The sequence below is a fragment of the Polyodon spathula genome, chromosome 26 (assembly GCF_017654505.1).
Source record: "Polyodon spathula isolate WHYD16114869_AA chromosome 26, ASM1765450v1, whole genome shotgun sequence".
Classification (NCBI taxonomy): Eukaryota; Metazoa; Chordata; class Actinopteri; order Acipenseriformes; family Polyodontidae; genus Polyodon; species Polyodon spathula.
This window is the reverse complement of record NC_054559.1, coordinates 13,538,647-13,564,007: the sequence shown is the minus strand read 5'-3', so window position 1 is coordinate 13,564,007 and position 25,361 is coordinate 13,538,647. Positions and strand designations below refer to the sequence as shown.

At 36.4% G+C, this 25,361-nt stretch overlaps 1 protein-coding gene across 40 annotated transcripts in view; it reads right to left on the bottom strand.

Annotated features, from left to right (window-relative positions):
- Nucleotides 1-25,361, bottom strand: part of LOC121300760 (RNA binding protein fox-1 homolog 1) — a 580,013-nt gene that overhangs the window by 8,870 nt on the left and 545,782 nt on the right. For 16 of the 40 annotated variants that reach the window (XM_041229567.1, XM_041229555.1, XM_041229552.1 and 13 more), the window contains 5 exons: nt 22,997-23,050; nt 21,885-21,926; nt 13,299-13,431; nt 8,653-8,695; nt 6,266-6,330 (listed from right to left, as the gene is read on the bottom strand). In XM_041229567.1, coding sequence (XP_041085501.1) covers nt 6,266-6,330; nt 8,653-8,695; nt 13,299-13,431; nt 21,885-21,926; nt 22,997-23,050 — 337 coding nt within the window. Of the gene's footprint in view, nt 1-534; nt 588-5,646; nt 5,697-6,265; nt 6,331-8,652; nt 8,696-10,316; nt 10,357-13,298; nt 13,432-21,884; nt 21,927-22,996; nt 23,051-25,361 lie in introns of those variants that run through there. The other 24 variants (XM_041229575.1, XM_041229574.1, XM_041229593.1 and 21 more) reach the window with 13 other exon arrangements.

Genomic DNA, 25,361 nt, shown 5'->3' with positions numbered 1-25,361 from the left:
AGCCCCGTTTGCACATTTACCTTAGATCTAAAAAATCTAATACAGAATGGATGAATGGATGTTTTCCTCAACTGACATTAAAACAAGTGCACCAAAACCTTGGTCTAGGGCACTCGATATTTCCATGCTTATCTCTAATGGTAAATGCAATGTGGTAGACAACAAGCACTACCAGTGAGTCGCTTAGCATAAATTAAAGTTCTACCCTCAGAAGTGCATCTTGAATCTTGCCAAGTATTCTCCAAACAACTCAAACAACTCTGAGAACATAATTGAAATATTTTATAAAGGCCAGAGAACTTCTAAAAATGGGGCACTGGCCACTCACAACTTACAGGTGGCAGAAAATAATGGATGTGTTAAATAATGCACTACACTACCTTCTCACCATGCATTTTCCAAGCAGCTCTACTTTGAGAACATAAGCACATAATTTTTTAAGGGTGAGGGAGCTTTAGCGAAAACAAAAGATGGAAAGGATATGTAAGCTCCCTCGTTGAGGCATCAGAAAAGTATCAGTGATTTTTGTTTTACCTGAAGAGGTGTTACAAGAAATTTCATCTGCTGCAACGAAGACGAATTGATTTCTGCAAGAGAAGATAAAATTCACAATACCGCTTGCTGACTGGGCAATGTGCTGCCTGCCCTCTGAGTGGATGTCTGAAGATGGGGATAGGGAAGGGTGCTGTCTGTAAATGGATGTAACTCACGAGCAAAGGAACTCAATAGATACAGCAACTCGCACGACAGGGGGCTACAAGGAGATATGGAGTAAAAAACATGCTAGGTTTTGTTGTATGGAGGAGAAAATGGTAAAAAGAAAAGTGTATGAGCTATGTACATTTGTTGAAGCTCCTAGTTTTCTTTGTGATTTCTAATTTGCGTTTAATTATAATGAAAAGTTTAAATTCTACATTTACGTCTACTGCACAGAACCCAAAACTACTTATTGCAAACATGCATTTTACAGCGCAAACTATTACAACAAAAATACATTTAAAAAAGCTATGTGCACATCGATTCAAGCATCAGAAGGAGTGCATGCTTATTACTTGAAATTTAAAAAGAAATTAAGTCCTAGGGATCCACTGATTTAGTGTGGACCTCTACAGATTGGTCACTATTCATTTCCACAATCGATTCAGGGCTCCACTTAACTTTTTTTTTTTTAATTTAGTAATCGCCAATTATTTTATTATTTTTTGCCAATTTGGCATATCCAATTATTTTTAGGCTCAGCTCACTGCTATCACCCCCGTGCTGACTTGGGAGCAGTGAAGACGAACACATGCTGTTCTCCGAAGCTTGTGCTGTCAGCTGACCGCTTTTTTTTTCACACTGCAGACTCACCGTGCAGCCACCTCAGAGCTACAGAGTCGGAGGACAACGCAACTCTGGGCAGCTTACAGGAAAGCCTGCAGACGACCAACCAGACTACAGGGGTCGCTGGTGCGCAGTGAGCCAAGGACACCCTGGCCAACCTAAGCACCCCCCACCCCCTCCTCCTGGGCGGTGCTTGGCCAATTGTGCGGCGCCTCCCGGGAGCTCCTGTTTACAGTCGGCAAATAGAATAGCCTGGACTTGAACCGACGACCTCCAGACTGTAGGGCACATCTTGCACTTCAATCGGAATGCCTTTACCAGATGTACCACTCGGGAGCCCCTTTTAACATTCCTTTTTGTCTAATACGCATAGAACTTACTGTATGAAGCATGCTGTATATGTAATGCATACAACTTTTATAAGCAATACAACAATATCATTTGATTAGCTACTAAAGGTTTTGCAGACAGAGATATATAAATATAGATACATACTTTTATATTGTGATTAATCTCTAATATAGAAAATAATAATTACCAAAAAAAAATGTGTAAAAGATGCACACCATTTCTGCGGAACAGATATTGGTCAATATCTTTGTAGACAAAGAGTAGACAGGCACTCAGAGTAACCATTAGCTGTGCACAAGGCTTAGCTTTATTAAACTGTTGTTGATTAACTTTACTCAGCTGAGGAGGGAAGCACATGTAGTTACTGTATACTACTAGCTTATACATACAAGTAAATAAGTTAACCAACCAACAATAGTCTGACAAGGCTATGGCCAGTGCACAGTCAATTATTGCCGATGTAGCCCTCAGTCATGTTAGATCAAAACAGCCTATCCTGTTTTGGATTTGTTCTGGGGCTGGATGTGCCTTAATGTAAATTTAGGGTTCCGTCTTAATCAACACTTTGGAATGCTTGAGAAACCGTATTTGGGAACCAGCCTAGGGTTCTTGATCTTAATCATGCACAACAGCTTTGGGGGCTAGGTCCATCAACTTCCTGGATGATGGTGTAGAGGGAAAATGGAAAATTAATGCAGATCCTTCTGTCCTGCTGGCAGTGGGAGATCAGGGTTGGGTATGGAGGGTTGGGGTATGGGTGGAGGAAGGCATTAGCCATTGGGCCACCCATGGCTACCTCATCCCTATTTCAGCAGTGACTATAGTGAAACATCTAATGTAAGTGATGGCTTTTTACAACATTCTCTTTGCTTTCTGTTTTTTTTTTTGTAAATAAATAAACTGCTACGGGCACCATGCAGGAGACAGCATTAGTACTGTAAAAAGTGAAAATGTTTTAAGAAATAATGCTGTGTTCTGTAATGATGAAGGCATGATCTATTTTCCATTTTTATCATTGATAACATGTAGGGTAATCCGGAACAAAATATTGTATGTAGCTGCACTTTTACAACAATTGTAAGGTTTTTGAGTAAGTTCTGAGTAAGCTATACATAGATACACAGCATTTATTTCACATAAAGACCTTTTTTTTATCTTCAGGTGCCAACATAAATGGACTGTCAATAGCCAACAAAAACATCATCATTCATCACTACCGTCCACATGACATGCTGTTTTTAGATAATGATCATTAAATGGGGTTTAGGTCTTTGCAACTAGCCAGTTGATAACCAAAGTGTAAGTATTACTCTGCTCTAAAGCGCTGTGTCTGCATTATATGACTACAAAAAAACCCCCAAAAACCAGCAGTTTATAAAGGGTTTCTATTTAAAGCGAGAAACTAGGGCTTTTAGCCACTAGAGGTTGAACAAAGTACCTGAGTTCTTACAAAGTAATGCAGTGAATGCATACATAGGAAACATCCATATCTCTCTTTTATTCCCTGTCTCTAACTCATGCTGACATCAGATCTCCAGCCTGACTTGTTTCTGACCTTTGTAAAAAAAAATGGCTTATTAAAATCAGGCTGTCATGTACATGCATATAGTGCTTTAAAATAGAATGCTACAACTGACCAAAATCTATTGAATATTGTATTTGCTGCTGTCAAGTCAAAAACCTACTAGCAGAGAAGCAGGTTCAGATGTCTTTTTTTTTTTTTTGCATTATTGAAATGAACCATCAACTTGGATAGAACAACGGTGCTGTCTGAAATGACAGTTGTACTACAGTGTGAGTCACATTGACAACATGTCGGGGGAAAATGTTGCAGTTGGATCAGTCTAGAAAAGCAGACATACTGTAAAGCCCACCATGCAACATTACATGCATGCTATGCGCAGGAGTTTTGAGTTACTGGCCTACAATGTAATAACGTATGGATTTTGAATAATGGAATAACTACAGAATAACTATTTCATTAATATCTGGTTTCAAACAATCTAAATGTTTATGACAATGTTATTGCTTCAAAACTAGAAGTAAATGTTTCTACATGCATTTTTTGCCAAAGCTTACCTAAAGTTTGTTAGAAACATACATCCCTTACCACAGCTGAAATTATAAATTACAGCTGTCGATATCATTAAAAGTAAATCACTGTGGCCTACATTCACTGTATGTAAAAATGAAAGTGTGGCATATGTACAAACAGACAGATGGACAGATCCCTCCTTGTATTCCCAGATTCTGAGATCCTCAATAACTTGTGAAAAAGAATGTAGTAACCAAGTTTTATCACATTTGACAATTGGTTCTCAGATGTGTAGTAAAACTAAAGAGCATGTGCTTATTTTTTTAAAATTTGCTTATACTAAATATGTTGTGTTTGAAGAATGTGCTTGCTGCAGCCTATCCAATCTCCCTTGCTATGCAGCAACTGTCACTTGAATGGCCCCCAAAAAGTTACTGACTAAAATACGAATTAAGAATGTATGCTTTGTAGTGGAAGGTAATACCTGTACAAGAAGAATGGCTCCCTCCACTAAGAAAAAGCAAGCCCTTGTGATAAGTAATCCACAAACCGATTATCCAATTGTGTATCTGTAATGTTTATCTGTCTTTTGACTCCCAAGGATGTTGAAGAAGTTACTTACCTGGTCCCTAACACTTGAACATGCTGCCAAACAACCCTAAAGACAGGTCTCGATCTCAACACAAAACACCCCATGAGAAGACTGTTACCCCATATAACCAAGTGCTTCCAAATGATTACTCTCATTGGGCTCTGTGAGGTTCCATTCTTTGACTGCTCTGCCTGACTGTCTGGCTACACTGTGAGTCACCAGGTAAAAACAATATACAAAACATTGATTCACTCTCAAGACCACAGGGCTTTTCACTAAACTACAGTTTAAGGGTGCGGTTGCCAGGTTGCCAATGCTGAATTTCTTATGGGATAACCAGGAATAATCAGAAACTAAAAAACACTTAAACAAAATCATAACTACAAGGGTTGACTAACACCGCCATAATTCCTCAAAAACTTGCATGCAAGATGTGACATGCAAGATTACAGCCAATGAAATCGAAAGATTTAATACAGTGTTGCATGCAAGAAGATAAAAAAACAAAAAACAAAAACAAAAATAAAACCAAAAAAACAAGCCAGTATTCAGGCTTTCTCATCTTGCATACAGAATATTAGCAGCTTCCTTATTATCTTCCATGCTAGAGGAGAACCAATCAGCAGACTTATGGCCTTGCATGCAACACGGGAGCCAATCAACAGACTTTCTAATCTTGCATGCAATACTGGAACCAATCTTCGTCTTTCTGATCTCCGAGTCAACATGACAACCAATCATCAGGCTTCCTCTTATGCACGATTTCACGCTTTTTTTGTCAGCCTGCCATATCTGCCATAAAAATTACATTTTACAGTACAGCATTTTTATAGTGTCTTCTGACAGATAAAATACTCTGCATCACTCTGACTATTTCTATAATTCAATTAACAACGACTTTATTATTATAAAGATTTAAAAATGAAACATTGCAAAGAACACTTCCAAACCCTATTTTGATGCCCTTGTGAAATCAACCTTCCCCTTTGTAAGTGCTTTACAATGTAAATGAATGGGAAAACAACAGAAATTAATCGCTATCATAAAGCAGGCAACAACAAGATTACAGAAAAAAAACAAAAACGAAAACAACTGCTACTACTTTTGGATTGGGACAGAGGCAAACCCAAGAGATGGTTTGTGGCTGGTTATGGGAACTGATGCTTCCAGCTTAGTGCAGCCTGTACTGTATCTGTTAGAAAGCAAAATAGGAAGCCTGCTGGTTTGCTGTAAGTTTATAAACTCAGAAGATTGGCTGGCTCATTATATTCCATGCAAGATTGTATCAAATCCTGAGATTTCATTGGCTGCAAACTTTCCTGCATGCAAGGCTTGTCTGACTTACAGCAGTGCTGGCCCCTCATAAACAAGTGTATATGCGTGTTGGAACCACTCCTCCAGTGATGACATTGACACCATTTAAACAACACAAAAACGATTACAAGTTCAACTTAAAGGCTGTCCATATATAAAACCTAATCTCATTTGTTATTGCAGTGAAATGTCAATGCATGCGTTGCATTTTATTAGCCCCACCAGGACAATGGTAAGGTGAGGGAGGGGGGGAGGGAGGCAATTCTGTATACAGAATGACACATTTTGTTTCCTTTTGGTATCTAATATGTGTATTAGTCAATTACAGTTGTTGTAGCATCTTCATGTTGGCGTGTTAGCCAGTTACAGCTGTTATAGCATTTGGTTGTATTCAACCGCCAATTAAATCATTAGAGGCCCTTTACAAGGTGGAAATTGGCTTATAAAATCAGCCAGGCCTTCTGTGTTAGGCCAGCTGAAGACAGAACAGTAATGGCCACGGTCAAATAAGCACACACATAATGGAAACGTCTACTGTCAACAACTGTAATAACATTACAATTTGAGTTAACCATGTTTATCCAATGAAGTGTAACACGTTCCCCCGCCCCAATGGGTTGTAAGGTGTGCCACGTAAAACAGTCCCTTACCTGTCACTGTAGGCAGCTGCAGTTGCAGTGGCAGGCTGAGCATACCGGTAGGCAGTGTAACCACCCTGAAAAAAGAAACACACACACAGTTGCTTCTAATGAGAGGGTATTTTTTTACAGTATGTTATGTCATTAGTATTATTATCATCATGATCATGTTAGTTTTCAACATTTCTGTGCATGTGAATCTACCTGACACAAGCATGCATTATCATCCAGCTTAGGCATGCAGTGTCTTCCTATTAGATTTAGTATGTTCATGTAGAGCGCAAAGGAGTATTTATGGATGGGCATATGTGTGCATATGTGTTTGTTTGTGTTCACTATTAATGTGGATTACTTTATAACTGGATAAACAAAATCACAATTAATAAAGTGTCTTTCATGTCAAAGACACCTCAGATTAATTTAAAAAATATGTAATTTGGGGTTTATATAAATCACTCCCTCAAGAGACACTCTGACACCGTTATATGTATCTGAATACAGTGGTTTATAACAACGATAATGTGGTAAAGGGGGTGGAGTTGTCAAACCACAGAAATGTTGAAAACAAGAAATATAGTCAGTCTATGTCAGATTGCACATGCATGTGTTTGATGTTAACAAAATTCATGATTAATTATGTAAAACAGCCATAATAGAAGAAATCAGGTTTTCTTAAAATGCTAATTGTATCATGTGTAACAGTAACAGCAGCTGTTCAATTAAGCAAAACGTACACTGGAAAGGAATCGTGTGCAGTGATGCATTGATTATCAAACTGTGAAAACAGCAGAGTCTCATGTTCAATGGACCACAGTGTTATATCAACCATTTCCAAAAAAAATCTCAGCATGCCAATTAACAAACAGACCCCGGTCTCCACAGATAACTCAAAACACTAGCTACATTCCAATTAGAACTGGCCACCCCATCATCCTTTGGGGCGTTTGCCCGCTTTGTGTTGCAAGCTCAGTGAAACAAAACAAAAACAACCACTAAAAAACAGCCCCCTTGATCACTCTATCAGCCAAAAGGATCTCTGTTCTTCATGATTTAGTCACCATTCACCACAAGCTGTTGTTTGGGGAAGGTACCCCTTGACATCTGCATGTTTTCATTGCAGCTTCAATATCATAGTTAATAAACTGTAGCTGCCTGGATCTGTGAGTATATTCTACAGGCTAAGGCCAAATGTTGCAATGCTCTACAACACTTCTACAAAAGGCATTTTTATTACGACTAAGACGATTGATTTTAAATATAGTCAAATGACTCCTGCAGAGTTATGTACAGCAGCAGCCTCTATGCATCTATACAGAGTTTTCAATTTTTTCAAGTTAAGTGCTTGACAGTTAGTAATACTGTTTTTTTAGATGTCAGGGAATTGTCAAATGTGCCTCCACTTTTCTGGGTGTTACTTGAAGATAAGACAAAATATTGATGATCTTTACTGTAGGATTGCTAACTAATAATACTAATAATCTATTTATGGTCTTGTAAAACAGGTAGATTGGTGACATCATTAACTATAGCCTTAAACAATGTTAATCATTTTGAGATTCTAGTAAAATATTTAAAAGATGTTAGTGAGTACTTGCTTGCACATAGGGTGCCCATTGTCTATGGCGTTCTTATAGTCATTGTTAAGTAGCTTTTAAAAGTGTTGTGGAATTTAAACTACTGAAACTACCCTCATCCACCACAAGAGACTTGTTAATCTCTAGTATAGTGCAATCCTACACCTGCATGTCCTTGTATGCACTGCAGATGTGGACAAATGACTAATCGGCTGCCAATAGAAAACAAAAGGCAGAGCAAGTTCTCGTTCTCCTGTGTATGTTGCCTCTTTTAATTGGCAAATGAGGATATTGTATTTTTGCTCCCCAGTGACACCTGCTGGGAGAAGCAGAGCTGACATGTCTGCCAGTTCCTTCCTCTATGTTCACTAGCAGCAGCAGGCAGGCACTAATTCGATCATTGAGTAAAGTATTATGTCCCTGTGTTGTACAACACATCAAGGGGCTTGCTGCATCTCCTGTTCAGGTACAACGGGCTGTTCAAGTTCTTAGTAAATGATTAAAGATGGAGACAATACTACTTCAAAGTGTTGCAGAGTATTACTGTACAATGTTGTGGTGTTGTTGGTTTTTTTAATAAGTAATATACGCAGTAGTGTGCACGTGTAGGCTAAAATATTTGTATATGTTTGCGTGATCTTGTCCCCCACTTTTCTTCCCTTTTAAAGTTTTTCAATTGATGCCAAACTGCAGATGTCTAGGGGTTATTTTCAGAGCCAGCCCTTGATCATATTAAACAACCCCTCTACAATGTATCAGTTAGTATGATTTCACAGCAATCCACATTCATTGTGATGAGTTCTTTCACAATTCAGTTCTCCATACCTGCAGTAACTTATTGCCATACACAGGCTCTTGAAAAACTACTCTATAATGAAACAGAAATATTGTGTTGAATGCAACAGTAAATATATCATGCACCCACAATGCCATTCTGAAACAAGTTTGCTTCACATGTTTGTTCTGGTGGATTTTACAGAACTGGGCACCGTTGGTTTGGAACCAGTAGCCATGAAAAACAGTTAGGAAAGAATGCTTTTGCTAAGCACAGATATTGTGACACAATTAACAAATAAATATTGCAATTAGGGTCTGCTGTTTCAACAGATGCCTCAGATTGTAGTGTTCAAATGTACTTATTTATTGATCGATTGATTTGGATAGGACTGTGTAAATATTACTTACTACTATAGCAGTTAACTCAGAGTTCAGTTCCACCATCAATACTGATCAACTGCAACTGGAACCAGTGGCAGCCCCAGTCTCTCAAAGCAAAATGAAGTTTTCATTCGTGTATAGCTAAGTATATTGATTGATACAAACTCTATATGAGTTCTAACCCTCGAGAACAATTCTTTTAATTTTTTGTTCTGTCATTTCTGAATTCCTTTATTCCTCATCAGAAATGTACAACATTTCACTGAGCAGTCTCCAAAGAATGATTTGTAACACATATAAGTTATGTAATGCTTTCTAATATTTTCTAATGAATATTTAATGTTCATATCAATTTGACATTATCAATCTAACTCTCAGTGGTGCAGTGCTCATGGCAGAAGAAGAAAGGGAACATTAGTTAAACGTATCAAGGAGTATTTTTAGTTGCGTTTTATTGTTTTACGCATTTTGCTTTTTTTTTTAATGTAGATCATCTAGTACTTGGCAAGCATTGTGTAAATGTAATTGCCTTTCATTGCTGTACTCCCTTTTCTTCTTATAGTCAGGTTTTGACATTGGACGGTAGCACTCTTTACTGATACTCAAACAACCTAGAGACCAACCTACAATTGTGCCTTATTCAGGCTTCTACACAGCAGCTTACCAGTGTACCTTCTACAGGTTCTCAGCTGCAGACTGTTCTAGTGTATTTGGTGAGGGAAAAGCACTGTGTCGTGCAGCTGTAAATTACTCCAAAGTCATTGCTATAATAGTAAAATGGGGCCTGAGGCATTGTTCTGATTGAAATAATTTGCTACTGGACTCAGGAAAGGCAAAATGGTGCCCTATAGCTTTTGCCCTTCAGAAAGGACTGCCAATAGTGAAAGGCGCAGTGCAAGCGTCTATAAATGCTCTGAAGTGTCCCTGCAAACCTAGGTCACTATTAACTTTTGACCTTGGCCATCTAGAAAATTAAATCCTAACATTGATGTATTAGGGTTATCGTAACATACTATTTATTGCTATTACAAGGACTGATGTTTTTTTTTTCTACAATACCCTTTTCAATTAAAACTTTTGACCCCCCCCCCTCTCCAACACACATTTGAATCCATTAACAATCATTCAGCACTGAAAGCATTATATTATTTCTGTTGGGCAATGATAGACGTAGTGAAGTGAAAGGTCTTTCATTATGAGAGATCTTCCTCTGGATTCTTTTTGACAGACCAGGAACAGTAAATAGACAAAACCACAGCAATGTAGCAAACTTGTAAGTGGAACGGCTGAGGTAATATTCAAGTACAGCATGCACTTCGACAAATACTTACATAAATGTCTGCACCATAAAATCCATCCTGGTATACAACACTGGAAAGATGCACACACAAAGAAAAACATCCATATTAGTGCATATCCACATGCAAGCAGCTCCAACCCCTGCACTAATGAGGTTAGTCTAGTTAAAACAAAAACCAACTAATACATAGACAGAAAAACAAGCACTCTTACATCTGGGTAAGGAGGCTGGGATTTCAAAATGTATGAATGGGGCCATAATGTGTAAATTGCATTTATTGTACACTATGTAAATTACAAGGGTTTGAGAGTCATACAGATCATCACTTTGGTGTCATTGTGTGTAAGTAAATGTGTATTCTTTGCAGTGAACCCAGTTCAGCAGCTAAGCAAACAGGCTGTTTCTGCATGTTTCAGTTTGAATGCCTAACGCCAATATAAAACAATAAAATAAATCAGGCGTATTCAATCTTCACAGGCAGCAAATATGACTGATTTTAATTTGGATGAATGTCTGTGCTGACCACATAAAGGGGTTCTGGTCAGTGAGCTGTTCTGAATTCTTTTCAGAAAGGTCAGTAAGGTGTTCTGAATTCTTTTAAGAATGGTCACTTCTTTTATTTACAGGGATGATAAACCTGTACCTATGGGATGATGACACCCATTCATAATTGATTTCTAACACTGACTAAAATTTAAATAAATATTTATAAATCAGTATGTCAAATTGTGTCTAAATATTTCAGAAAGTGTGACGTTGACATTCTTATACATTTAATAATTCTTGTTCTAGTTCTATCATGTAAACATATTGCGGTAGGAAATACAGATATAGTTAATTTTACATTCAAGCACTCAACTATATTCATTACAGGATAGGAGTCATGCATATACTGTGCAACAATTAAAAGTTTGTATTCACTGCAGTACAAGGTTTTAACCTTTTCTGCCTTTTAAACCATTTTGAGACCACCATCTAGCAACCCTTAATGATGGCTATTGATAATTGGCACCTGAGCCAATGTCATGACCGCTGTGCCCTGCTACGGTCCACACTTTACTGCCATCTAGAAGTTAACTGCTGTCCATGTGTAGCCTCAGAGTAGTTTCTTAGATGTGAAGGTTAAAGAGATCTCTGATAGTAATGGGTTAAGTATGAGAATACTGTCACATCAGTGCTGGGTAAACAATTGCAACATTTAGAACATTTAGATTTTAATATTATACAGGACAACTTTTTTTTTTTTTTTTTTTTTTTATTTGGCAGATGTCTTTATCCAACTTAATAATTGTAGATAGAAATCAAAACACCTTTTTAAAATATTATTAATCTGGGTAGTTTGACTAATGACCAAATGCAACAAAAAAAGAACACATTTAATTATGCTTTTAATATGCACAACGTATTTTACTAGCAACATGTGCTAGTCTATAGCAACATTTGTCTGCGGTGTGTATATATTATGTTATAGTAATCCTGTTAAGCCTGGTACAAGTCCAGAGTTTTGGCCAATTGACAATAAAACTAATAATATTATCTGACGTATCCCAGATATAATTGAAACAGGACACTGCACGGACAAGAGTATCCATGTTCTAATCTAAAATATAATGTAAATGTTTTTTTTTTTTTTTTTCTTTTGCAACTAAAATAAAACAAAACATAATGGTATTTTATGTGATTTTTCATTAGGCTTATATTTAAATGGAATCTGAACAATTAGTTAAGAAAGATCTCTAAGCATTTATCATTAGGTGATGAATCATAAGTATCTCTGGTGTCTAGAGCAACAGTCCCCAGACTAGTTCATTGATGTATGTCAATACCAAGTATGAAGAAACATTATCTCAGTGCCCTGATGACTAGCAACTCTTGTTTTGAATTGTAATAAACAGAAATTCTTCAAAAAATGTCTAACAGTGTGATATCAGTGACTGAAAGGCTCAAAAGAGGCATGCAAATGTTATGACTATTATTAATAACTAAATAATAATAATAAAAGTAATACAAGATCTTGACTGATTTAAATGGGACAGTGGTACTGTACTGTACTGTTACTGCTAACTTTAAGCCCAGTGTTGTTAATTTAGAGATTGCTGTTGCTTTCTGACATAACAAACTTTATATGCTGTAGTATTATTTATGTTTTGTGTCCCATGAAATAAGGATTACACACTGTGTCATTACTGATTCACCTAGATAATTCACTTAAAACAGCTCTTTAGTTACAAAAGTGCCTGCCAAGTTATTTTGCTCTGCAGCTCATACCCAAGAATATATGTGAACTGGTCAAGTGAAACTTTTGCATATTCAATATCTTTATATTGGATCTTTATTTTATCAGATAAATATGAATTAAAATGTAACATTCTTACTTTTTTTTACATTTACTTTCCAATAGTCCATGTGCTGTTTCAATACCATTTCTGCTTCAGTGCTTGTTTATCTGAACTATAATACAATCCAACTCAACATGTTCCTCACTAGTAATATTTTATAACGGCGATGAATAACTCCGATAAGAGTACAACATGGTTCGGGGATTTAAAAAATGGATGGGTTTGAAAAATTAAATGACATGTCTTCAATGAGTTAACTCTGTCCAGCCTCCTAAAGCACCAGATGTGTGCAATTTACTAAAATAAAATTATAAAATATATATATATTATATATATATATATATATATATATATATATATATATATATATATATATATATATATATAAAACATCTTCAACTGTAAATGGTTTCTTTTTCTATTGCATTCAGTCTCTCTGAGAATTACCATAACAACACGTGCCATATAAAATGCTTAAAGCTACTAACCATGACAGTACAAATTGCAGTCATTTTTCATTACTCTGTGTAAGGTGCACCTCTTCAGGCATTTGGATTTGTTGCATGCTGTGTTGGTTTCCGTGGCAAAGCAAGACCAGCATGCACTGCACTGCACCCGCAAAAGCATTTAGTCAGCGGGACTGTGTGTTAATAGGTGACTGCTGTGTTACTCACCCTCCGTAGGCTGGGATAGGGGGAGGAGGCGCAGCTGCACGAAAGGTGTTGTAGACGGTGCGCCCCCGGCCTCTTAGGTGGGCTCCTCTGTAGGCAGCGGCTGCAGTTGCAGCTGGGTATGGGAAGCCTGGCACTGTGAGAAACAGATGGAGACCTCTTTTGGAGAAATGATATATCTATATTATATATATATATTATATATATATATATATATATATATATATATATATATATATATATATATAATATAATAAAATAAAATACATAATAATCCAGGAAAAAAAAACCTTTTTTTAGGTCCTATCAATTTTTTTATTATGACATATATGAAAAACAATATACGTATACTTTTATTAATCGGAATAGGAATAATACAACAAACATATTATATGTTGTTATGCGTGTAAGGTCATGTAAATAATTTCACATATTTATTTATTTATTTATTTATTTTAATAAGTAGTTAAATGATTACACTTACGCTTTTGAAAGATCAATAATAAGAAAATGAATATGTGTTGCATATGAATATTTGAAGGATACACCGTTTGGATTATGTTATTTCATTTCAAATCGCAAATGCTGCTTGCTGCATTAACCCCCCCCCCACGAACAATGGAAATCGACGACGGGAAAGTGTGCGAGGGTAATTAACAAGAGTGTAAAACGTTTTGTGCTGTGGGATAGATTAAAGAAGAACAGATGCAGAACCCAACAGGAGGTAGATTTTGCATTGAAGCCATAAAAGTATACTACTGCTTTATAGGGCAATTATTTTGCTCGTTTGTTTTCTGTTTACAAGTTTGTGGGAGAGGGCCCATATGCCTAAGGAAAGGTGTGTCAGCAAAATTGATAGATGTGGGCCGCCCCCTTCAATTGGCAACCTTTAAAATCCTTTTTTTTTTCTTTTTGTCTAGGAAACATTTAGGGCTGTAGCTAACTTAAACAGATTGTGACTAATTTAATGGGTTTGACCCCTGTTTGAAAATAAAGGGCTGCAGGCTAGCCTACAATTGGTAATGTGGCTTGGATGCAACGTTTTTTTTGTACATTAGGGCCAGAACTGGACAATGCTAGCACAAGGGAACTGAAAAAGCAGGTAGGAAGTATTGTTTAATGCATATAGTATGCCTCCTTATAAAGCCCCCATGCTCATTTTCAACAAATTCGTGCAAATTATAACGTAAAACAACAAACGCAAGGTAAATGATATAGATGAATGCAATATTTAAGAAAAGAACAAATGGCCTCTCAATGCTGCTATTCATTTACCCCGACCATACTGGTTTATCCTAGCAAGGATTTATTAAAATGATTTGACACTACCTCATTATCCTTCAGCCTTTTCATTCTAACTTTGGGGAACAAGCTTGTTGTGTTTTATGATCAAAATATGGTCTGCATTACAATACTTTTTTTTATTGTGGGGTTAACACAGCTGAAACAAATCAAACTGTAAAATGCACAAGTTCAGACAAAGGCCATAGTCTCTTTTTTACTTCAGGCTGAGGTGTTTGTTGTGTGTTTGTTCCAACTTACATTGTCCATGTATGTCTTACTTGCTATCGGGACTTGAAATAATAGTTTCCTATTATATCTTTTTTTTAAACATACAATAACCCATAGATAGTTTAATATAATGGTCACATTTGAGGGACTTTTGGAGTCACCATAGTAATAAGGGTATCATAAAGTAACAGTTAGCAGCAAAGACTTGATTATTAGTTTTGTAGTTGGAAGGCCGTTTGCCCTTTTTAAAAAAAATGTAACATCCTAATATATAATTGGTTCCCGCATTCATTGCCCCAAGGAAGGTAGATAATGTAGCGTTGCTAAGCGTTTTCTTATTGTGAGACTATAACCTTTTTAATTTACATGCAGCACCACCATGGAAAAGAAAACAGAAGAAAAAAAACTACAACAAACAAACAATAAAACCTGCGAAGTCATATATTTTATATTCTACCTCTTCATCACCTGATGCTTTATCATCCACAAGCGCTTCATCACACACTAAACACACATTTGAAATGCACAAACCAAACAAAAGCAAAAAAAAAAAAAAAAAAAAAAAAAAAAAAAAAATTGTAATTGATGTACATGTTTAATCACTGCTCTACACACGTACGGGTAATTTTTCATTGTTCATTTCCACTATGTAATCTCCCACACTGGCATTACAGCAAAGCAACAGCCAATAAATCTGCTCTTGTTTGTTCTTTTTAATATTCATCTTTTCAAGCTAAAGCTGTTTGTTGCCGTTTTCTATTACAACATGCAAAAGACTCCATAAAAATATTATGAAAGGCAGCCCATGTTTCTGGCACAATTTTTTTTTTTTTGAAAGACAATAAATGGGTCTCTTATTGTCTTCTCAACAAGCTGTGCGTTGGGTAATTTGTGATTAATTACCTTTCCCGTAAAATGACATAGCAGAAAGAAATTGACATAGCCCTGATTAATTAACTTTTTTATGTGAGGTAGTTACTTGCAAAACAGAACGTGCAGTAATTGAATCCCTTTGCTCATCGGATACTTCTATGGTGAATAAGATGATTGTCTTGAAGTGTCGATGCAAGTTTATTACTGTATTTATTTATGTATTTTTGAAGCTATAGAATTCTAATGCACAAAACGTACTACATTTTAAAGCTGTCATTGCAGTTTGTTTGCTATTTAAATTTTTAAAGCAAACATCTTAAGAAAATGGTACACCATTTAAACTGTGGTTCCTCCATACAGTTTAGCAAAACACTAAAATCATACAAAAAAATCTTAATAAAATAGAAAATGTGCATAGAGAATAGCCACATTGACCCATTTATTTTTTCATTAGTGCATTCCTTTCGTTTTAAACTGATTAATGCTTTCAGATTTCTTATTACCCACACAGGAGGAAACATAAATGTATTTTTAAACTGTGCTAAAGGTCTCTTTAATCCAAAGAAGCTCCCCATTCTCCCACATGTTTGAGCAGCGGGAAAAAAAAGGAGAAAAAAAAACAAAACAAAAAATAATAATAATAAAAGTGTTTCATGTCGACAGAACTGTGCTTTCTGTACCACCCAGGGACTTGCTTAGAACAGCTGCCTTCCTACCTTTCAGAAACATCTCATCTAGGCCTTGTTGTTACTCTTAGGCTATGGTCCCAGGGCAGTGTAGTTTATCGTTTTAATATCTGTCTGGCACAAAAGCATGGGCAGTCTCCGATGAATCATTGTCTGTCATAGACGAATTTCTCTGAAAATAATATCTGAAGAAATAAAAATAACTGATGTTTGGGGGATTAAAAACCTGCAATATCTTCTGTTGAGGGGCATTAAGGGCTAGTGGGAACATGAAGAATTTCACCTGACACTGCTGCTACATTTAGCCCACAGCTGCAGAATACGATGGGCATGGAGTTTGGAAAGGAGTAGGGAAACTAATAACAGATGTTTTTCTTTTCAGTTGTGTTTACAATATTCATATTCAATGGATCACCTAGTGTAGGGGTGGTCAAAGTTGGCCCTTCCACTCCTATTCTTTGTTCCAACCCAGTTCTAAATAGTTTTAACTGAACCAATTAACCCTTCATCCAGACCCTGAAGTAGTTAATTTTCTCAATTTACCTGTTATCGATCACGGCAAATATTACATTCAAAGATTCAATTTCATATTGGTTAATTTTTGCCATTATTCATATATTTTTTTCTGAACAGTCGGCCTCCTAACACGTGGCTATGATTAGGTAAAATATGAGGTGATATTTAGAGATGCCCATGGCAACCATTTTTGTTTGTTTAAATTTGAGTCAGTTACTTTTATTTTACCAGGTATTGGTTATTAGTTGTGTATGTGCTGTGGGGTTGTGGGAAGGAGAAACATGTTGTTAAATATTTAATAACATACATATGAAAGGACACAGCAAGCTCCCAGTTTCTCATGTTATGTTTCCATCTGGCCCTGGGATTGAGTTGAAATCAGACTTCTGAATTCCATCTGAATCGTTTTCCATTTGGACTCTTTATCAGTCCCAGTTAGGACTGTGGGCTTGCTCTCCAACTCCAACTTATGGTGATGGTTAAAGTTTCCTAATGAGTTTTCATGGTGTAGACGGAAATGTGACTTTTGTTTACTGTCCAGTTCTTTTTAATTTGTTTTATTTTTTATGACTTTACACACATGCCTTTGAGTGCTGTTTTAACTTTTGAAATTAACATACATTTTTTCCCTGGCTAATTAATAACACTCGGGCTAGTGTGAAATTCTTTAGACGGATTACTAACTACTGATCTGGAACCTCATTTAAACCATTAGTTTAATTAAAGAAGCTGATGGAAATTTTATCAGAAAATTATGCATTGAAGGAAAAATATGGGGATGATTAATAGGCATATCAACCAACTTAATCCTGCATTAGCAATGGTTGCTGGTATTTATTTCAGATCAGGGCATCCTTCATTTTGCAAACTGTGCTTGGGTTTTGTCACAGCCAAAACCTTTGGCAATAATGGGCTTGTTCACACCTGTTCATTCTACTTTTTGCTTTTTTTTTTTTATGAAGAAGTGAAATAACTTGGTCAATTTAAAATATCAATGTAAATAATAATCTTGTTATAAGTATTTTGCCTCTGTTTTATGCACAGAGCTTTCAACAATATAGTGGTGTAAGCAATTAAGTGCTACAGACTTTTTTTTTTTTCAGGACGATTTTTAAGTGTTGACAGTAAGATGAGGTTGAATACATTTGCCTTAGTGATTGTATTCAGGTTGTCATCCATGGAAAGGAAAAAAAGAGCAAATTTTTCCCCCACTGAAAATGGTTCCTTTTTTTATGAACTTTTATAAAGTTCTGTTTCTAGAGAAATCCTTCCAGTATCTGCATTATTGGTGTGGTACTGTTGCTGCTTTTAAGGGTGGTGTTCATTAACAAACTTCCTTACATATGGTGTATTCCCATGACAGCCCATGTCCCTGAACACTGTGTCACCGCAAAAAATAAATAAAATAAAAATAAAACACGACTCAAGATAACTATTGTGAAACAAACATCTTACACAGTGGTACAGTTCAACAGATACAGATAATTGTTGGGAAATACAAATCATGGGCTGCATTTACAGTTTGTATGACAAGCTCTGGTGTAGCTCTAACGAGGACCTCCGAAGGACAAGGTACTGTAGCTACTGTAAAGCTGCTGAAATACCACGGCCTAGATGCATCCTCACATTGCAAACAAGCTCCTTCGGGAAATGAAGCTCAACACAATGCATGGAATCCCTCTGGAATGGCAAGCTTCTTTTTGTTTTCAAAGAAAATACTGAAATAATAATAATAATAATAATAATAATAATAATAATAATAATAATAATAATAATAATAATAATACATGCAGGTTACTCCAGTTGTGAATACTTAGCGTTATTGTATTGAGACTTCAGCTGTTTCCTGGCTCAATGACAAAAGCTTACTTTATCACTGTACTGTGCAACTTAAGAGAATGTCTAGCTCTACCTCTCAGGGGGAACATACAATAGCAATTCAAAGCAATGTCACAAATAAACGGCTTGATCCTGCCAAGACACCTTTCTTCCATGCTTGAAATCTGTGGCATCAGTTCCATGCACATCTGGCAACACTGGGATCTAAACTTACATTTACTGACATAGATGGCAAAGTTGTAGTTGTGGGAGTTGAGCCACTCTTCAATATTAGCATCCTGTACAGATATCACATCGCTGACATTCAGGGATTTAAAGATTAACAGTGATACTCTTAATCCAAATACCTAATCATAACCCACTGCGCTGCGCCAGCCTATAAGTACTATACCTAGTTTAATGTATACCTGGCTTAATGTAATTCTATTTAAAACACACATGTTCCCCATTAACTGCTTAATGTAAAACTTAAACTGCGCATACAAGAAAATAACAATTTAACCTGGATCAGCCCTCTTGTTGAAGAAGAAGCTGTTAAATAATTAAGCTCGGAAAGGAGAGAGAGAGAGAGAGAGAGAGAGAGAGAGAGAGAGAGAGAGAGAGAGAGAGAGAGAGAGAGAGAGAGAGAGCCCATGGCATTATGTACTGAACAATCCTTGTTTTGTTTCCTCATGCTACTCATTTTAATGAAAAACTCATTAGAACGTTGCACCAGGCGATTTGTGATAATCAATTCCATCCAGGCAATTCTTTCTGTGTAAACATCTTTTACAGATGCTGAATTTTGTTTCATTTTCACTTATTAATTTTTTATAAAGGAAAGGCTTTGGCTTTAATTGGTCATAACAGTTGCGGGAGAATAATTTTTTTTTTTTTTAAATGTGTTTCTTTTCTTTCTTTTTTTTTTTTTTTTAACATATTAATGACATGAAGGTCGTCATTCTGAAATCATTCATATAGCATGCATTCTAATGATATCCTTGCTTTATCTAAGAAATACTATCTTCACACAGTGTCACTTGCAGGGTTCGTTCTTTAATTGCTGCGAGTTTTAATTTTTTTTTTTTACTAAAATAGCTTTGAAATTCAAGCTTTAAATTAAGTTAAAAGATGCATTTAAAGGCATTTAGACATGAGAAAAATTGAAGAAGCAGTTATGAGGTTCCTGATGATTTCTTACTTATCACACTTGATTTAAGTCTCTTACATATTCTGCCATTACGTATATAATGCATGCCTTACCACCAGATAGTAGTCTCCAAGTTGGGCAAGAAAAAGGGAATACTCTATCTAGCTGGATTAAAGTATTCTTCCATTCAATTAAAGACACATAATCAATGAGGATTTAAAACTGGCACCCTTTTGTTACAGTGGCTGAATGCATTACTGTGGATCAACTGCAGTCTTTGAAACTCTAGTTATATAGATCAAAGTGTCAGTGTCACACAATCATGTCTAATTTCATACTGAAATATCCTTCCTTTGTGACTGCCGCTATATACCACGCCATAATTTACCCTCCTGTACACGTTACTTCTTATAAATCGAGTTGCAGGATTTATCCTTCCTCAGAGGCCATGTGTCATAGCGTTTGCTAATAAAATTATTTTGTACTTGTAATTAAATAAAACTACATGTTTTGTTTTTAAAATAAACTCCACAATAAAATGATTACAAACACAGTCCTTCAAACACAAAATATACTGTAATACCCTTTTTTTCTTGCTTTGAGCATACAACTGGTTGTGTAATATAGTAATATAGTTATGTGGAAAGGAAGAAAAATGTAATGCATGTAAACAAAAATCTGTAACAAAAGGAAAAAATAAAATAAAACCATGCTCTGCTTGGATGGCTTCTCAGTTTTGACTGCAATAGCATTGCTTCAAGTTGCCAAGACATAACTGTATTTCAGATTTGCATTGCATTAAGAGGTTCTTTCTCTTTCTGACTGTTGATTCTGTCTCTCGCTGGTAATTTTACAATCCAGAGGGTGCTCCACATTCAGAGAAGTGAGTTATGTAAATTCGAGTGGTGCATCATATGAATCTTGTTAAGCTTTACTGGGTAATAGCCCACTGACGGAATATTTAATCACCGGAATGAGCTGGCAGACATGATGTACAGTGTGGTTCAGTCTTACGCCATGTCTTCACCGGCAATTGAGAACTGGTGAATTTGCCATTCATCAGGGCCATCCTGACAGCTTTGTATAACCTTCTGTTTTTTTTTACTTATTTATTAAGATTCAAGTCACTTTAAATCAACAGTTTCTCCTCAGATGCCTCATCTTTTAATCCTCAAGTGGCAAAATGTCATCATTTGGGCAGCTGAGGGAAAGGGACGTTTTTGCACAGACAACTGGAATAATTGGGCTGGACTTTGGAATGCCAAAACTGTGTTGAGCAGCCATTGAGTCCTGTTACTACCTCTGTCCACAAAATGGGAGACACTTTGCAAATGGATTACGCTTCTGTGATACAAATGAAAAGTTTGCAGAGAGTATGTCTGCGTTTCTTTAATTTGAACCCATTGGTTGTTGTCTTCAAAATGTAATATAACCAGAAGGCAACCCATGATTGGGTTGACAGATAAGTTTGTTTACATCCCCCATGGGTAGTTTTAGCTACTATTTGCAACATTAGTAAGTTATATGTATACGCCTTTAAGCTCTGTTAGAATTCAGAAACAGAAATTAAAAAGGGGTTTGCCTCAAATGTTGTTTTTGAAAATTGCTTACATTTTACAGGAAACACCTAAGGAACTGGTGTTTTCAACACAAGATTATACAGAGATGAAGAACTACAAAAAAAAAAAAAAAGACGAAAGCAGGTCAATCATTGTTCCCCTTGCTACCACCATCTTGACATATTAATCTACAGTCAGTTATACATGCATTTGTATTAACCAACAGTAAAAAGAAAAGCATCTGCATTTGGGGGTGGGGGTGGTGGAAATTAGACAAAGGCAAATCAATAATAATCTTGATATACTTTAGTGTTATATATATGAATATAGATATATATATATATATATATATATATATATATATATATATATATATATATATATATATATATATATATATATATAATAGCATGTGCACTGCTTTATGTCTGGAGAATGGAGAATATTGATTGAAAATAAAAAATATGTATTTTACCCAGTTCATGGCCCAGTGCACGGAGACAATTAGAACCGTATTCTGCACAAACACACAAAAAAAAAGAAAACATGGCCATTACTGTGCAGTACTGACGATGAGATACTGTACCATCAAGTAAAGTGAATAGACCCTTAGTGCCTAATCCTCATTACATATAGTAGAAAAGGGCTGGCTCTTATCTAAATTCAGGCAGTTTATTTCTGAACCCAGCAAAACCTCAAAAGGCTTCAAGTCTTTTCAGATCACAGACAGTATTTGAAAGAGGTGTCTCTCTGCGGTTGTAATGATGAATCTTTGGGCTGCCTGCCATCTCTAGATAACATCCAACTACAAGAGGACCCACTGGCTAATTGGAAAAAAAAAGTCTCCGGCTGCTTCATCCTGCTTAGAACACACACACAACCCAGCCCAGACTATACACTGGGGGAAAGGACCTGCCTCTTCCAGAATTCTAGGCAGGATTTTAGTTATATATCTATTGCATTTAAATTTGGTTTGCATGTCATTTTGTTTTTTTGGAATTATTACACTTGATGCCCCTCAATCTAATTTTAATGTGATTCAAACTGTTCCACCTACCATGCGAAGCCTTTGTATTCTAATAAACTTGCATAATCCTTCAACTTTAGTAAAAGGTACGGTTCATTAGTCACATACTGCACACATTGTAGGACTTAGTACATCAATAGAATAACATCTTAAACAGATTTAGGGATGCCATTAGCAGGATTTAGCCTTCAAGTAAACATGACCCACATTTACATAAATGTATGTAACTTATTGTACACAAATGTACATGCAAAGTTTAATCTTGTTTGTGCAAGCATTCATTTGCCAGTCAGATGATTTTCTCCATCATGATGGTTAACCATATGTACTGTATATGTACTGTTTCTGGTTTGCAAACCTGTATGTGGTAAATGTCTTTTGAGTTTGTTTTTCTTTTGTGTAACTCATTCTCTGTATCTGCAGATAATTCGCTGTTGGCAAAAACAATTTATTCTGTATGTAAAATGAGGTTTGGGTGAAAAAAAGGTTTTGTGAAGACTACAGTTTAAATGTGATGTAAAGCAGCTTCACGATATAGGGATATTGATAACTCCATTTACCTGCATAGAATTCTGGACTGTACACTGCACCCACCACTGGATTCAACTTCCAGCCTAGGAAGAAAAAAGCAAGTTGTATTAATTCTCCTCACCCATTTATCAAACTGATAAGGCTCTTTTGTTGAAATCTTATTCAGATGTACTGCTGTTATATACAGCTTTTTATAAGCACTACATTTTGCAGATTAAGGTGTAATAGAGAGACAGGTATATAAACACAATCACTTTATTGCTGTGGAAAACCACACTTAATGGGTAAGTAGGACAGCTCTAGTTACTGGAAAGACTGGCAGCAGCTAAGGGATGTACTTTCAACGTAGAAATAACAAATAAGAGCAACATTGAAATAACAAAAAGTTAATGTTGTAATTTGTCTTGTACAGCCTGACGAACGTCACAAAAACTGATTAAAGCTTGTGGCATTTGGAAAAAGAGGCCACGGATCTCATTTAGGCGGTGCCATTCTCAAATGGGCTGTCTCACTGCTGTTTCAAAGCCTACACCAAAGCAAAAGGGTGGGGTGGGGGGGGGTGTCTGACAGATCTCTCTCAGACCTTAAGTTACACTAATGGCCTCTCAATTTGTCCAAGAAAAATCCACAGAGATGCTGGTCGATGCTCGCTGCTGAAAGGTTGTCTCATTTTTCATCTGCACTCCCACTCCCTTTTTCTGATGGCTGCATTGTCTAACTTTCCAGCGCCGTAGCAGCCAAGACTTCCATTCATCATGGAAATAACAGCAATTAAACTTTACTTTGTCTTGTCTACGAGCCAAGTGCCAGCCTATAACTGTGCGGGTTAATCATGTGTGACAGGAGCTGACGTCCCGCAGTCTGAAGGCTGCTGAGGTACCTTGGCTGGAGACAGAGATGAAAGCAAAACAAGCCAGTCTCCCTGTGGTCACTATCGATTGCCATGAGGTTGAGCATTTGTTTTTGTTACAAAATCTGCACTTCTAAATTCTACAATTTAATTTCTTATTTAATTTTGTCTATTGTTGATTCTGCTTAGATTATTGTTCATATTTGAAAATGTTTACCTACTAATCCAGCAAGACTCAGACTTGAGGAATATTATGGAGGAGTGAGATGGGGAAGCCGCACTGGCTATACTGCACAATGACTCACCAATTAGTTTCACTGCAGCGCAACACTAATATGCTTCCCCACATAACTATCCCACTCTCAGCCGTGAGGAATCTTTTCAGAAACCATATCTACTTGTTGAGGAAGAAGCAAAAGAGGTAAATTGCCTCCCAGTCATGTTTGGAATTAAAAAAGAACTAGTTACCTTTTTGCTCCATATATTTCACAAAAAAACACTGTGTTGAACTCATTGTTAGAGATGTGCCACAAATGTGTTCTGGAGATGCATCATCCCTACAATACTGCAAGATGGGCATTGTATATCATGGAGCAAGGGTGTCTTCATTACTGTATATCCCTGTTTATAGAGACATTCAGCAGATGGTTTGCACAATATTACATAAACCTGACACCTTTGTACAGTTCTTTCTGAAAGAAAAGCCTTTTGTTGTGTGCAAACATATGCATATGACAGACAATGCACACCCACCCACGCACGCACACAAAGCTCATGAAAATCTATTAGCATTGCATTATACCTGCAATTTTTATCTTAGGTGTTCCCTACAGTATTTGCCAAAATCCCTATTTGCATTGTTTGTTTAAACTGTCATATTTCATGTCAATAACACTAAATTATCTTAATATTGTGATGATGCCTCTGTAAATACAGAGATGAAAGAGCGAGAGTTAATGAAAACAAATCTGATTCTGACAATGTGATACCTATAAAAACCTGTGACAGCACATTACATTTTGTTTTATTATAAACGGTGCCCCGACCCACTCATGATTTCAATTTGCAGGGTTTATTATGCACCGTGCGATCACGGTGTGCCAGCTTCACCCTTTAATAACTGACAGTACCTCGTTTATGTCACACAAGGGGTGTCCTGTCAGCCATTTCCTACAACGCTCCCTTGTATTTAAATTGGACTTTTCCAGGTCATGATGACTGGTTTAATTATTGGATGTCGCTCTGTAACTTTGCAATCTGGCAATTTATTACAAATATGAATTCTGCTCACTCTGCACTTTTGTACCTTCAAACTAATGAGCTCTCATACGCTGACAATGAGAATTTTTTTTTTTGTGCCTGAAATGTAATGAATACACAGATACTCAGACTTTCTATATCTAGCAATGGTCCAATGTTGCCAGTTTTTTTTTAAATGCTATGATTTGCTTTTGCTACACTCAAGATGTAAGCCCTAGATGGAATGGAATCTCTTATTGAAAGAGTTGCAGTTTATGAATGCAAGAGGACTATGAAAAACATGC